General features: G+C 33.0%; 1 protein-coding gene across 1 annotated transcript in view; it reads right to left on the reverse strand.

Moving 5' to 3' along the window:
• The window catches only part of LOC128217191 (leucine-rich repeats and immunoglobulin-like domains protein 2), a 39,430-nt gene that overhangs the window by 12,498 nt on the left and 12,809 nt on the right, over window positions 1-14,123 (reverse strand). The window contains exons 6-9 of the mRNA XM_052924151.1: window positions 12,701-12,844; window positions 12,174-12,317; window positions 5,128-5,199; window positions 702-773 (exon numbers count right to left, since the gene is read on the reverse strand). Of these exons, the coding sequence (XP_052780111.1) occupies window positions 702-773; window positions 5,128-5,199; window positions 12,174-12,317; window positions 12,701-12,844 (432 nt within the window). The remainder of the gene's footprint in view (window positions 1-701; window positions 774-5,127; window positions 5,200-12,173; window positions 12,318-12,700; window positions 12,845-14,123) is intronic.

Genomic DNA, 14,123 nt, shown 5'->3' on the forward strand with positions numbered 1-14,123 from the left:
TGACATAAAATTGATATTGTTTTAAAAGGGTGCATAAAACTAACTTTTTTGACATTTTCTAGCAAATGGCAATGGTGACACTTTGAACAAGATAATTTAACAATCTTGCAGTTTCACAGGACCTTTCTGGCACATAAACTTCAATTACCATCATTGCCTTCTCTTTCAGCCACCTTTTTGTCTCCACGAATCACTTTCTGTTCCACAAATATGTGAAATAACATCATTTTCTTAACTGCTTGAAGTCAAATCACACATCACCACCACTGAATCTTGACTGGTTATTAAGACACAGCCAACAAATGACGCCAACAATGACAACAACCCCACCGCCACCAACGCTACAACAATACCTCTCAACCTTTTTAATCGGAAAGCTACTTTTCACTGACAAGCCAAAAAAAAAATGGCGTAAGTGCATCACTGCTTATGTTGTTCCTTAATTATAACACTTACAACATATTTCAGAAAATACCATGGTATATAGTTAATGCAATTATATCATTAACATGTAGTTGCCTCGATGGTTTCTAAATATCAATATGGTATAAAGTTGGGGCAAAACATGTTGTGAAGAAAATCATGGTCTTTATAATGGTGGTGATGATGATGGCTTACTGGTTAATTATAACTCGGTGGAGTTCTATAATATTGTTGTGATTCACTTCATTTCTAAAGTACTTTTGGTATTCAATACTTACAATGTGGTAATATGTGGCGCATATTCCCAGGACTTTGGTTCGATGCGGAAAATCTGGTTATTTGACACGACCCTGAAAAGATCAAACAAATATACTTGAACTTACATCAGCACAATTAAGTACAAGTTAGCGGGCATAATAACAAATAATAAACACTAACATTTTTTTAAATGACAATGACTACGCCAAGGTGATGCGTCTTTTTAACAACATCAAGTAGACATTGAAATCTCATCCCATAATGGTTCTACCCTCTTTTTATTTTCCCATAAAGTTTTCACAGTTTGTAAAATCAAAAGACTTTATTATATCTATCATCAGAAACTAATAGGTTTATGTTCGTCTCAGTTTTCATGAACATAAAGTGTTTATTTACAGAGGAACACATGTGTGTTCCCTTCGATGGTTCGCAACTGTTCAAGCCATGGCCAGAAAAGAAAACAGGGGAGAAAAGAAAACATGCCAGTATTCTTTCACTTTGAGCTCTATCGAACATGCTATTTCTTACATCTATGAATACTGCCTTTTGACCTTATATTTTGTACATATATTTGGATTTGTCAAGTTGATTGTACAAAAATGCTTTACATTTAAATTGTTTAAGCATTCACTAATACTCATTCAGAATATTTTAATTAATTCAGCATACTTTGATTAATTAAAAAACAACACAAGAGTACAATTCAATAATTGAAAAAAATCTTTGTATTCAACAATTCAACAATAATTACAGCTACCTTTTGAGGGAGCCAGGGTTATATACAACCATTAATAGAAATGAAAAGCATTTTTCAATACTCATTTAATTTGAAGGGGTTTGAAGCATTTATAAACGCCATTGCCCACTTCAAAGACTGATGTCTTTATTTCCTCACTTCAATGAGATTTTTTCACAATTTCCTCCTATAATCGACTTTGGTCTAAGCTTGCAACCTACTCTTTAAGCATGAAATGTTAAGGCAAACTTCTAAGGGTGAATAGAAATGTCACCAATGTGTGGTAATGATTTTCTCGTTAGCCCCACATTACGTTGCACAATTTTCAATAAGCCAACCCCACAAGGCATTTGATGACAACATCATCATCTTGAAGCCCAGCCATTAATATTGAAAAGTTGACCTTTGGTGATAATCATTACATAAAAGACATGGTTATTTAAAAAAAAAATCCATCCATGAAATACTGTTTTCAGTCTTAAAAACGCTCTTCAAATAGATAATTTCCATCCAAAAGAAATTTCAAAGTTGTGTTAGTCCTGTGCAACACATTGACATGTTTTCAATTATTAGATTTGTTTACTTTAACAGCAACTTAACATATATATATAATTAAAGCATGGTATATATATTATATTTTCATGAGCATGTCATTTCCAAGGATTTTCATTTCTTTTATATAAAACTTCCAAGCAAAGGGCAGATGTGCAAAAGAGATTACTGGTTAAATCCCAGCATCTGGTTTTACCATCATCCAGGTTTGTCAAAACTTATCATCCAAGTGTCAAAACTGATCCCTCTCCAATCTAATTTGCACCAATTTTTTACATTTGCCAGTATAACTTTTCTCATTGGACCAAAAAAGCAGGCGAGGGTAGGTAAAAAGAGCCCCTTGTTTATATTTTCATAGCCTGTTCTCCTCGTCAGTTGGAGAACTTTCACAGAACTAATGAAGAAATCACAAATGTGTGATTCTAATCATTGCTTCTACAACTATGTTATAGCCATTTTCAGCATCTCTAATGAATCAAACAAACAAAACCGGTTTAGCAGTTTGACGTAAAAGTAAGAATCAAGCGCAGCTTTTCTAGTAAAAGCAAGCCCAGAATTTTCCTAGAGATGAAATTTTGATGGATATTGCCGAGGTTTCAGGTTTATTATCATCTTTGTTTGACAATCTATGATTGAGTATGTGTAGCCTACAAAATGGTTTATGGAACCATAATTTGGTTAACATGGGGGTTTGCTTACATCATTCTCATAACAAGGTTGTTTTTTTGCTGTTTTCTCTTGATTCACAACTTTATTATAAACAGACAGTAAAATATCCCATTCGCTGTATTCAGCATATTCTATTAGTTCCATGTAATAAAGTCTTCTTTTTTTAAACATTTGAGATGAATTTTACAAGCTTTGATAAAACATACATGCCTCTTTTTTATTTCATCATTACAAGAATGAGCCCATTATTTGCTTGAAACTTTTAAAAATACTTTTCTAAACTCTGGCCCTATTTGAATATGCACAATAGCACAAAAACAGTGCACAAGTTATATCAAAGGACATTTAATGCCTTTCTTGCAGTTGAAACCATTGAACAGCATCTTTTAAACCGATTAAGGCAAGAAAACTAGCCTCGCAACTGTTTATAATCTAGATATAATCCTTTAACACCCTATATCCAAGACTCTGGTATGCTGTCTCAACTGAGTTTTCTGTCATTTTTTAACAGCATTAAGCCTCATAATGCGAATGAATGAACTTTTCAATGACAAGTATACGATTGAATAAAATAATGTAAAACGACATGGCATATATGTGATTGTCCTGGCTGCTGAAGGACTAAAACCACTTTGGCTATGGGTTTTTTGGCGGGGGGGGGGGGGGGGGGGGGGGGGGGGCTCTCTCTCCACAAAGACTATATTTATTTGTTGCAGACGAGATGGGCTGCACTTACATTCCCTCTAACACCAGATCCTTGACCTTCCCCTGAACATGCTCTCATCACATTCAAAGCCTATTTTTATTTGTTGCAGTCGAGATGTGGCTGCACTTGTGCCCCCTAGTTACATGTCCCTCTAAAACCAGATCTTTGACCCGCCCCTTAACATTTCGATCAACTTTTGTATGTTCTACTTGTTTTTACAATCAGTTTATGTCAGAAAAGAAGCTCGTTAAAAAATTCAAACAGAAAACTATGCTTTCTAAATCAAACATTATTTTATAACAAATCTAAATCTTGTAAAAGTATAACAGGCCTTATATGATTTACTATATTATATTTTACATATAATATAAGAAAAAGAGGGAAAAACACAGAAGAAATAAGGTCTATAGACGTGAATGCTCAATTAAACATGATTTTTAAGCCAGTTCTTTATGCCATTTAGATAAATGGGGAAGATATCGCTGTTAAACTATTCTGAATAAAACATAAAACTAAATAAATCAAAACTGTTCACAATATATAAATGTCTACACCATCTTTGGATAACCATTGTAAAACACATTTAAAATATAAATCAATTCTTATTCTAATTATCATAATTTCTTGAATATTTTTATTAAGACAGCTTGGCTGATATTGAAAAGCCCCTGCCAACATTATTGTTTATTGACACAAATTTCAATCATTTTCAATTCCATCCAGGTGTTTTCACACCTAGGTGTTTTTCACCGGTTCCGTCATGTGCCAAAACAACTGATGCTAATTTCTGTTTTTGAACATTTCTGAATTTTAATTAGAGCATTAAATTTTCAATAACTTCCCACCTGATCCAACAAAGAAACGTGGCCTTTATCTTAATTCAAACTTCCGACCAATGTTTTTCTTTTATTTATTTGCTTTAATTCATTCCTACTTTGCTGAAAAGCTTAGCAAAAATAGTCCATTCATTCTAAGCATGCACAAGTATTGTTATTATATGATGAAAGGTTTTTCACATTCTACCATCGAAATGCTACATTATTTCCACTTCAGCCAGGTGTGATGTAAACATGAGCCGTTGCACCATATTGTTGAGCAAAAAATTCATCTTAAGAAATTGCAATATAGCGTATATGATAGCACCAATGCAAAATTATTTTATGATAATATACATCACACCCTTTCTCAAAACGGTAGCTTTAACATTTTCACACAAACCAGGCATTGAAAATTTATGATTAATTTTAATTCGGCATTTTTCTAAACACGTTATAACTACCGTCCTAAACATATCATGATGTTAACGACAAGTGTTATAACTTTTATTTCATAAAGTGCATTCAGACAAACTTTATGTGGTACTAGTGAAACATTTACTGTTCTACATTTTATGATACCCTACTCATAAATGTTGCCAAATATCAAATATCTATCATGCGAATGATAAATAACTGCCAATCATTCCTTTTTAATTTTCGTGCAATTAAAACATGGCCAATTTTGTGCTTCAATTATGCATAAAGATGAAGTTCGTTATCTAAATTGAGGAGTGTGGTAGAGGCACTGCTTTTTTTTTACTTCAAATTAGTTTTCTGCGTAAATGCATATCATCATTGGTTTTCTTTTAAATTTCTTCAATATATTTTTGGTTAAATTGTAGAGAGGGTTTGCAGGAAAAGATGCTTTTTACACAAGACTGTGCTGCAGGCAAAACTGAGCGTGTAACCCCCTTCCCTTACAGGTTACTCCTTCAACCCAATGTCAAGGTCAGGCAAATACTTACAACTCTTTCAGATTATCCAGCCCATACAGCCAGTTCTGGGAGATGGTCGTCAAATTGTTCTCATCCAGTTGTCTGAAAGAAAAGATGTTGTACATTATATTAGAGTCACAATAGAAATTTGGGGAGAAATACGAACATATTTTAATAAATTGTTTTACAATATCAGCTTCATAAAAAGTAAGAAGTCCTGTTTTTAGTAATTAATACAACAACATTTGTAATTCGTACTAAAGACCTCAAAATTAATCCTTTTTCCCATGTAATGAAACATTGTTCTAATATATATTTTTTATGATTCTATTTCCTATAATTTATCTGCAACTAATTAACAGTTATTCTGTTTTCTGCAGTGCAGCGGGGTAAACCTAATTCCAGGATAGAAAATACCAAAATATAATCTTCTTGATGACAATCATGTCTTACGACTGTTATGTTTGATAGCATACATTCTCAGAGTTATGACTTCTTGGAAAACTCCATTAGTTTGTTATTTCCCAACAATAAATACCATAAAATCCCCATATGAATATTAAAAGGCCATTCTCCTACCAGAGGCGTGAATATTAATTTCACAGAACTAATATTTTCATCAAAATGCAAAACATACCGAGAATAGAGCATACCCTAAATACACTTCTGAAAGTTTTATAAGAGACAGAAATGACAACCAATGATGCAGGGTTAATAAAACTAATACCATGATACTTTCCCTAGTGCTGCCAATTACTCAAGTGATCAAAGCAATAAACCTACTTTAATAATTGTTCCCCACATTCCGATTTCACAGACAAACTGTGTATTCAGACAATCTTTCGAAGGAAATTATAATGAAGAAATGACAGAACATCATATTGACCATTTTATTTTCACAATTTGATCATTTTTTTAATCATTGACACAAGCTTACTATTTGTTTCCTTTCCCAACAGCCCATTTATAATATTATTAATTTTGTATATCACAGCCCATTTATACTATTATTAATTTTGTTTATCTCTTAGACAAAACAATAAAGAAAGCATTTGTTTGTCTGCCAAAGAACTTTTTCCAAGAAAAGTTTTTTCTGGGCAAACATCATTAAAAATATGCAGTTTCATGGGAATTCATTATAAATCTTCAGATATCACACAGGTGTCTTCTGGTAATTAGACACAGGGTCAGCGATTATAGCCGATTATAATCAACAAGGTGCTGCCGATTTGAGTCTGACAGCTGATGATTCAGAAGCCTCTTTCCTACCCAGGTGCTTGTTGGCTACCTAGCAATATTCTTGGAAAATGATTAATTGAATTATCTGGATCTTAAGACTCTAAAAAAGACCAAAGAATTTCTTTGATGGCAGAAAAATGTGTTCAACAAGTTCATTGTGTACTTCATTTCATTGTTGAACAAATTAAGAATCATCATCATCATCATAAATTGACAATGGGTCCTCTAGTATTGAATTCTAATAATACAGTAACCATGCATTGTTCACATTTAATAACAATATTCTCTTCCAATTTCTGCCGGAATTCAGCAATTCAAACATTTTACAAGGAAGATTATATACAGTATTTTCTCCCATTCATTATAGCATCAGGGTATATTCTTCCTTAATTGCATTTGACAGCTACTGTGATATCTTAGCGGGAATACAAGGGTTGTATCACCTAGAGGTAGCAAGAACATTTCTCTCTTGAAATATCAGGAGCCAGCATGGTTAGAATAGAATGGCTTCAAATCCATTCTAAGATTTATTCTCCCCAGAATTAGGATATAATATCACAACCTGATGCTGCAGGAAATCTGTTTGTTTCTGCATTGTCTTTTCATTATATGACCTTGAGAAGTTGGGAATGACATAACTAAAGAGTCAAGGTCAAAAACTACTTGAACTCATATGACCTTGAAAATTGAGAAAGAAAAAAAAAGGTCGTTATCTTTCCAGAAATAGCCAGTTTTTCTGATGATTCACAAAGTATTTCACAAAGTATTGTAGTTAAGATTTTTGTGCATCATGCCTGGAAAAAACAATTCTCAAAAGTAAGGTCAAGAACCTGCTTTAACTTGAAGTGACCTTAAGAATTGACACTGACTTTGAGAATTCACACCGACCTCTGTCAGGGTCAGAGTATTATCAGGAAAATTCAGGGAAATCAGATGAGACTATTAAAAGAAGACAAGAGTAAACCAGCATCTTTTATTATAATTATAACTCTCTGCCAAAACAATTTTTTGTGAATTCTTGGGACCAGGCTAGATGGTTGGCACAGGACTTGGCTCAACAGCAAGGTCATGTTGATTGAATCAGTTAATTCTTTGCAGAAAAAAGATGCAAGTCTAGACGGCTGAACAAAGTTCTGTCCCATTGAAGAAGGATTTCAAATTAGTCTATGAACTACTGCAATAAGTGTTTACTCCCAATCCCCCAATCGGATTCTTCCGGACCTATTCCGATTTGCTGATTTATTTTTATTTTTAGTTAATTCAAACCAACATTAAGAAAGTTATTGTTAACTTTTACTTACAACCATTTATTTTGTGTAATTACATTCTATTGTGTAAACAAAGTGGTCCAGCCACAGTTATATCTACTGGTTCGCATGATTAAAATCAATAACGACTGACTGCTGATTTACTGAAAAAAATGTATTGGCAAATTTAAAAAATACTGCCTCCTCATTGGACAAAAAAAAAATGACCATAATAAATAAAGCCGATTTGAGGGTTTAGTAAAGTAAACATAAAGAAAAACTATTACTTATAGGACTTTCTGTACGCCTTAAATGACAATCGCAATGCATTTCAAGAAAAAACAACACTTTAATGTTACCAGCATTCAACTAATAACCAACAGCTGAAAAACTAAAATTGCTGTCTGAAACAAAAATATGAACGACCCTTCCTTTTTGTCCGAAATAATGCTTGTATTTAATTATAGCCTTTAAAGTACTATCAATGTTATTCTAAATCATTACTAAAGCTGGTGTAATTTCAGCCCTTCATTATTTTTTCTCAGCGTTAAAAAAAATCAAAGCTGTCTAGTTCCCTTTCCTAAGACAAATTTTTTAATAGAAATCATTTGTTCCTGACAGCCAGAAAATAAAGTCTGATTACGCTTCACAAATTCCATTAAACATTGACAGAAAATTTCATAAACTGTAAATAACACATATTCACAGCTTACTTTCAGAAACATGGGCGACGCCAGTCTTTGAGTGATAATAAAACGTTTCAACATACTTAAAAGTGAAACTTAGAATTCGCTCAAACACAATTATGCAAAACAAATAAGGATATCAATTTCAATTACTGCCGCTCTTACAATTAGTTTTTGCACATCTGTCTTTGATGATAAAGATGATGCGACTATTTCATCTTGTCTCATTTTCAATCAAACTTGTTAAACTTAATCATTTTAAAAGTAATTTCGGTTTTCGGTCATATTCACGAAATTTAGTGCAGAAAACTAAAGGACATTTAAATGACACCTGATCAGCGGAAATAACCAAGCTTTCTAAAATTTGATCATTCAAATCACCAAGCTTTCTAAAATTTGATCATTCAAATCACCAAGCATTCTTAAATTTGATCACTCAAACTGCCAATTAAACTGATACAGATGCAGAAAATTGTCGCATTTCACTGCAACTGTATCATGATCATTGACAAAAAAGTCAGAATCACTGAAAAATGATCTTTATGTTGGTATTCAATGTCCCCTTTATGGCTGTTGTAAACTGCATGACATGACCACTAGGGTGTGGTCTTTTGCTGTTTTTACAATGTGCCATTTAATGGAAAATTAAATACAATGAAAAAGGCAAACACTGCATGCCAAAATGCTTTGTCGTTTATAATTAATTTGCACCTATTATAAAACAACATATTGAACAACTTTAACTCTTAATTATATGTGCATAAAGCTTCCAAAAGATTGATAATACATAAGGTAACATTTAAATTATACCCTCATGTTTACAATTCTTCATATTTGCATTGCCCTTCTGTATCAGTTTGTGTACTAAAATCACCTTAAATTACTTCTCGTTTTATTGTTATTACGCATAAACAAACTGTAAGATCACAAAGTACAACGAAATCGCCAGATGCCACAACATAATCTGAACTGATTTCTGTAAGCAAAAAATAAACCATGGATACTGATAAACATATTCCATTTTTTGTAAGGTTTTGGTTACCTATTATCATGTAAATGTTTTTTATGTACCAAATTAGAAGTTACCTCTAATGTAAAATAATTGCACGTGTACAAAAAAAACTTAAGAGATGATACAATGTTGAAGGATGTAATTTCTAAATTTTTCGGGATAAATGATACAGATGATGTTTCCAAAATTACGATCAAGAATGCCGAAATGTTCTCAATCCGGTAATATTTACTGTATCTGATTTCTGTGTGCACCTGACTTTTGGTGCTGAACTTGGGTCACTTTACATGTTAAAGGAAAAATAAATGTATTAAATTCTGATATATTCCTAACATACAGGCACGTCACTAACTTGAATGAGATTAAAGTAAAATGGATCCTGCATATTTCCTGAATTTATTTATGTTCCTCTTTTTTCCACCATTACTGCATGCATTATATAAATATAAAACATTTTAATTGCAAAAGAAGAAATGAAAATAATAAACAAAAATATAAATTTGTTATATCAAGAAATAAAGGACTGGCAAGTGTTGCATAATAGCATATCTTTTTTTAAAAGCAGACGGAGGGAGCTTTTTTTTATATAAAATACCGTGTTTATTTCACCAGATTTTCTTATGTAAAACTTCTGACAGCTATGTTTAAAGACCGTGCTTTTCTGTTGGATTCAGTTTCGAAATTTCGGCAATCAAGTGAAAATCAAGAACGCCGCATCTGCCGATCTTCCTCTAAAATCATCCGGCATGGGGATCAGATTTCCGGGACACTGTTTTCGACATTCTTCGACCAAAACCTCAAGTCAAACCACGGATGCGCCTCGCACGTTTTATTATTTTCAAGAAACACCCTAACAGCAAAAGTACAGAATTCTTCAACAGATTTTGACTGCCATACTAATACAAATATGATACTGATAGAACTAGCAGAACTTTTGTTTGGATACAAATGTCAGGGATAACAATTACTCCATGTCCTTAGACCTGCTAATGATATATAACGAGAAACCCACATCTTAGAATGACTGTACGATCTCCAACATACATATCATTTTGACAGAAGTGTCTTTATATGATTAATGAAAGTAGTAATCGTGAATATTATATCGATATTCAATATGTAATCACTGCTGATTTACCAAATTCCAAACACCAGAAGAAAACAGAGGCACTTCATAGCCAAATAAGTGATCACCTAATTCTTGTAAATTTACAGAACATTTTATATTCTTGGAAAGGAAATGGGAATGCCAAAATTTGGGGAACCAATATTCCCTGGGTAATTTTCTATTATCTTTTACAATTGCTTTTCCTGCATGGCACTGAAAAGACAGTTAATGAAAAGCGATTGAAATCATTATTCACAATTTGGAAACTAATTTGCGTACAATATTTCATGGAACAGATAAATGTGCACTTTTCCTACCGTATATACATTTTTCGGAAATAAAACAACTTTATCGAAACTTAAATATCTATCACTGTCATTAAAATGACTTGCAAAAGTGTCTTAAATCATGAGTATTTTCTTACATTTATAATAATTAAATGCCGTGTAAGGATATCATTTTAACACAACAAAAGGAAGAGAGTTAAATTAGGACATAATATTCTTTTAAGTAATCCGAATGCATGGCAGTTAAGAACTTGTTAAACGATTTGAAACATAATATTATTTTAATTTTTTTTTCAATTTCTTTCATTTTTCGTTTCATCACCTAAATGATATCTTCTTAGTTTGTATTTTGAAGATTTAATTCACTCATTACCATTCGTTTGATAATATTATGAAACTGTATACTTTTCAAAGCAAAATCAGAAGTATTATTAAACAAGAAATATAATTCAATGCTGCAAACGTTTTACATTCAAAAACAATTCAGCAAAAAAGAACATATTATTCACTTACTAATAGGGACAAAAATTAAAAGTACAATATGAGAACTGAAAGCAGGAAACTTATTGTTCAGTATATTTTACATATTTTTTTAACCTTTATAATTGGTTTTTCACATTAATACTTTATTCCAGGGCTGCGAGTAAGCAACGCCTTTAGCTACTGTTTCCCAAGAAGCAATCTTGAACATAATACAATTAATAATCTGAAATGGCTGTAAAAAACTCTGAGAGATAAGACCTGACAGTTGAAATCTCGGCAAATTAATCCCAGTTTTTTTCCTCTCGTTGCTCACATTTCGATGATTACCATGTGCAGCATCTACACGGTTATTCAACAACTGCCAATCTATCTGGGAAAAAAGTGCCAGCAACTGTCAAATCTCTGCATAACTGTGATTGTGGGAGGCTTAATTTGTTTGATACATTGTTTTATTGTGCGAGAGAACCCACCTATTTCAACCTAGCTCTACGATAACATTCTCTAATTGTGGAATTAATTGGCGCTTTTGATGTGTGAGAAAGTTTTAAAGAAACAACTGCCAAAATAGTTTGATGGCTAAAATGTGATAAAATTGGAGTACAATGTTCAAAACGGCCTCCTAATATTTCAAATCTGCCAAAGAAACTATGGGAAAAGGGTTATTAAATGACTAGGTTAACTAGAATGACTATCAATATCTGTTCTAGAAAAGATTTTCAATAGATGAATGAAAAGAATATTAAAACCTAATAGCCCTGTTTGATATTCAAATATTGTATGAGCTCTTGTTATACAAATATGCGTTACATTCCTATATCATTGTGGCAATATGTGCAGATATATATATAATGGGCCGTGTTTTTACCTTCCAGATGGCCCCGCAGTGCAGAGTGAATGCAGTGGCACAAACCCAACAAAATCTAGTACTTTTCTGTTTGAACAAACACCATCTGGCACACAACCACCAGCCAACACCATTTGGCACAACACCATCACAATTCCAGTAAGACTTACAAAGACTGGAGTTTGGACAGCCCATAGAAGACGCCATCTTCGAGTAGATGCATTTCGTTACGATGCAGTTTTAGACGCTGTAGACCATGTAGACCTTGGAATGTCAGGCCCGCAAGTCGTACCAGCTTGTTCTTTGATAGATCCCTGTAAAAATATATATATGAGTCCTTAACTAAGTATTTAATAACTATTTTCATAATTACAGGCTAATGTTAAACAAACTGGTAAATAATTGGAATCTTCAGCTCAATGATCCTATATTAATCATTATTTGCTCTACATAAGCTTTGTAAAGGACGAAAAAAATAATGCCATCAGCTTTTTCAATGATATTTCATAGAGTTTTGTTGTACACAAGTGATTTTAATTAATAAGTGGTAATGGGAAAGACATCTCTATTTTATCACTCTAAATAATTGTTCACAAGCAAGGATATTATCCAAATTATTTATTTCCCCTATCACATGGGTAGACTAGAATCTTTAAACCCCTTGTGCAGTTGTTTCATTTTCTGTTTCAGTACTTACAGCATTTTAAGACTCCCTGATCTTGCAAATAAGTCCTTCGGTAGAATCTGTATTTTGTTCTTGCTCATCTTCAGGGACTCTAGCTTGGTTAGGTTGTAAAAACCTCCAACTTCAAACAGCGACAGTTCATTGTTTTTCAGAAACCTGGAACAAAGGACAAGTTCTGGTTATATTTCAACAATATGTAAATTATTTCAGTTTATAATTAATTGTCAAACTACTAGGGATGCAAACGAATGGCAAAAGTGATATTCGAATATTCGGTAATTCTTTCGATCGAATATTCGAATATTCGAACACCAAAATGAACCTTTAAGAATTGTAGTAAACTATTATTATTCACTAAAGTAATAGTGGGGGCCCTGTTACCCTTCCTGGTCGTATTCGGTACACGCGACGGACCCTTATTGTTCCACAAATTAGCCTCTGAATTTCCCATTTACAAAACATATCCCAAGAAAAAGCAATATATCTTTAACAAAAAAACAAACCTCTGCGTTCATTTTTGTAAAAAAAGCAAAATAAGATCAGGGAATTGCGTTTGTCCCGGTTAAATGACGATATGCGCCAACGTGGGACTTGCAGCCTCGTTCTGGGATTGATGTTTACGAAATATATTTATAGAAAACGACACCATGTCTAAACGTCGCTTTTGTCTTAGGTATTGTACAACAATACAGGACATATATCCTTAAACGTTAAACCATACACTTTCAGTTAATTTTTGTACGCAAGAGCGTTATATTGAAAACATGGAAACAGTAACTAGCACATGTCCTTCGTATCATCAAGGCGATTTGAGCAATATCGCCAAGCTTGATTAGCAGTGAAGACAAAACATTGGTATAAAGGCCGATCTCTTAACCCATTTCATTCGGGATACACCTTTTGGTGTAGTTACCCTTTACATGCGGGATACACCAAAAGGTGTAGTTTTTGACGTACTGAACTTTCACTTTATTTACTTTCGTTTTGACTGTATTGTTTCCGGTTTATACGTTTTCCGGAATGACCGGATGTTATGCGCAGATAGATGCGCAGAAAATTTTAATGAAGAAATAATTTTAAAACTCAAAAATCGAGTTAAATTTAAGCTTTTTATTGCGATTTTGATGCAAATTTTGGTTGAAATGGATAGGACTCTCGACCACAGTGACGATAGTGATATTGGGATGGTTATAATGACGAAGTTTATGTGAATTAGTTTGATACAAACAGAAGACATATTAAAACATCGATAGAAATCACAAACTATGACATTTCCATTATTTGGTGGAGTTTTTATGACGATCTTGAGGAGTTCTAGAATGATTGAATGACAAAGAGGATCACCCCAAGGTTTCCAAGTGGGAATACAAAGAATGGTGGTCCTAAAGAACAATATGACCCAAGAAAGCCAGGATATTGCATTACTGTCATTTAT

The sequence above is a fragment of the Mya arenaria genome, chromosome 14 (genome assembly GCF_026914265.1).
Source record: "Mya arenaria isolate MELC-2E11 chromosome 14, ASM2691426v1".
Classification (NCBI taxonomy): Eukaryota; Metazoa; Mollusca; class Bivalvia; order Myida; family Myidae; genus Mya; species Mya arenaria.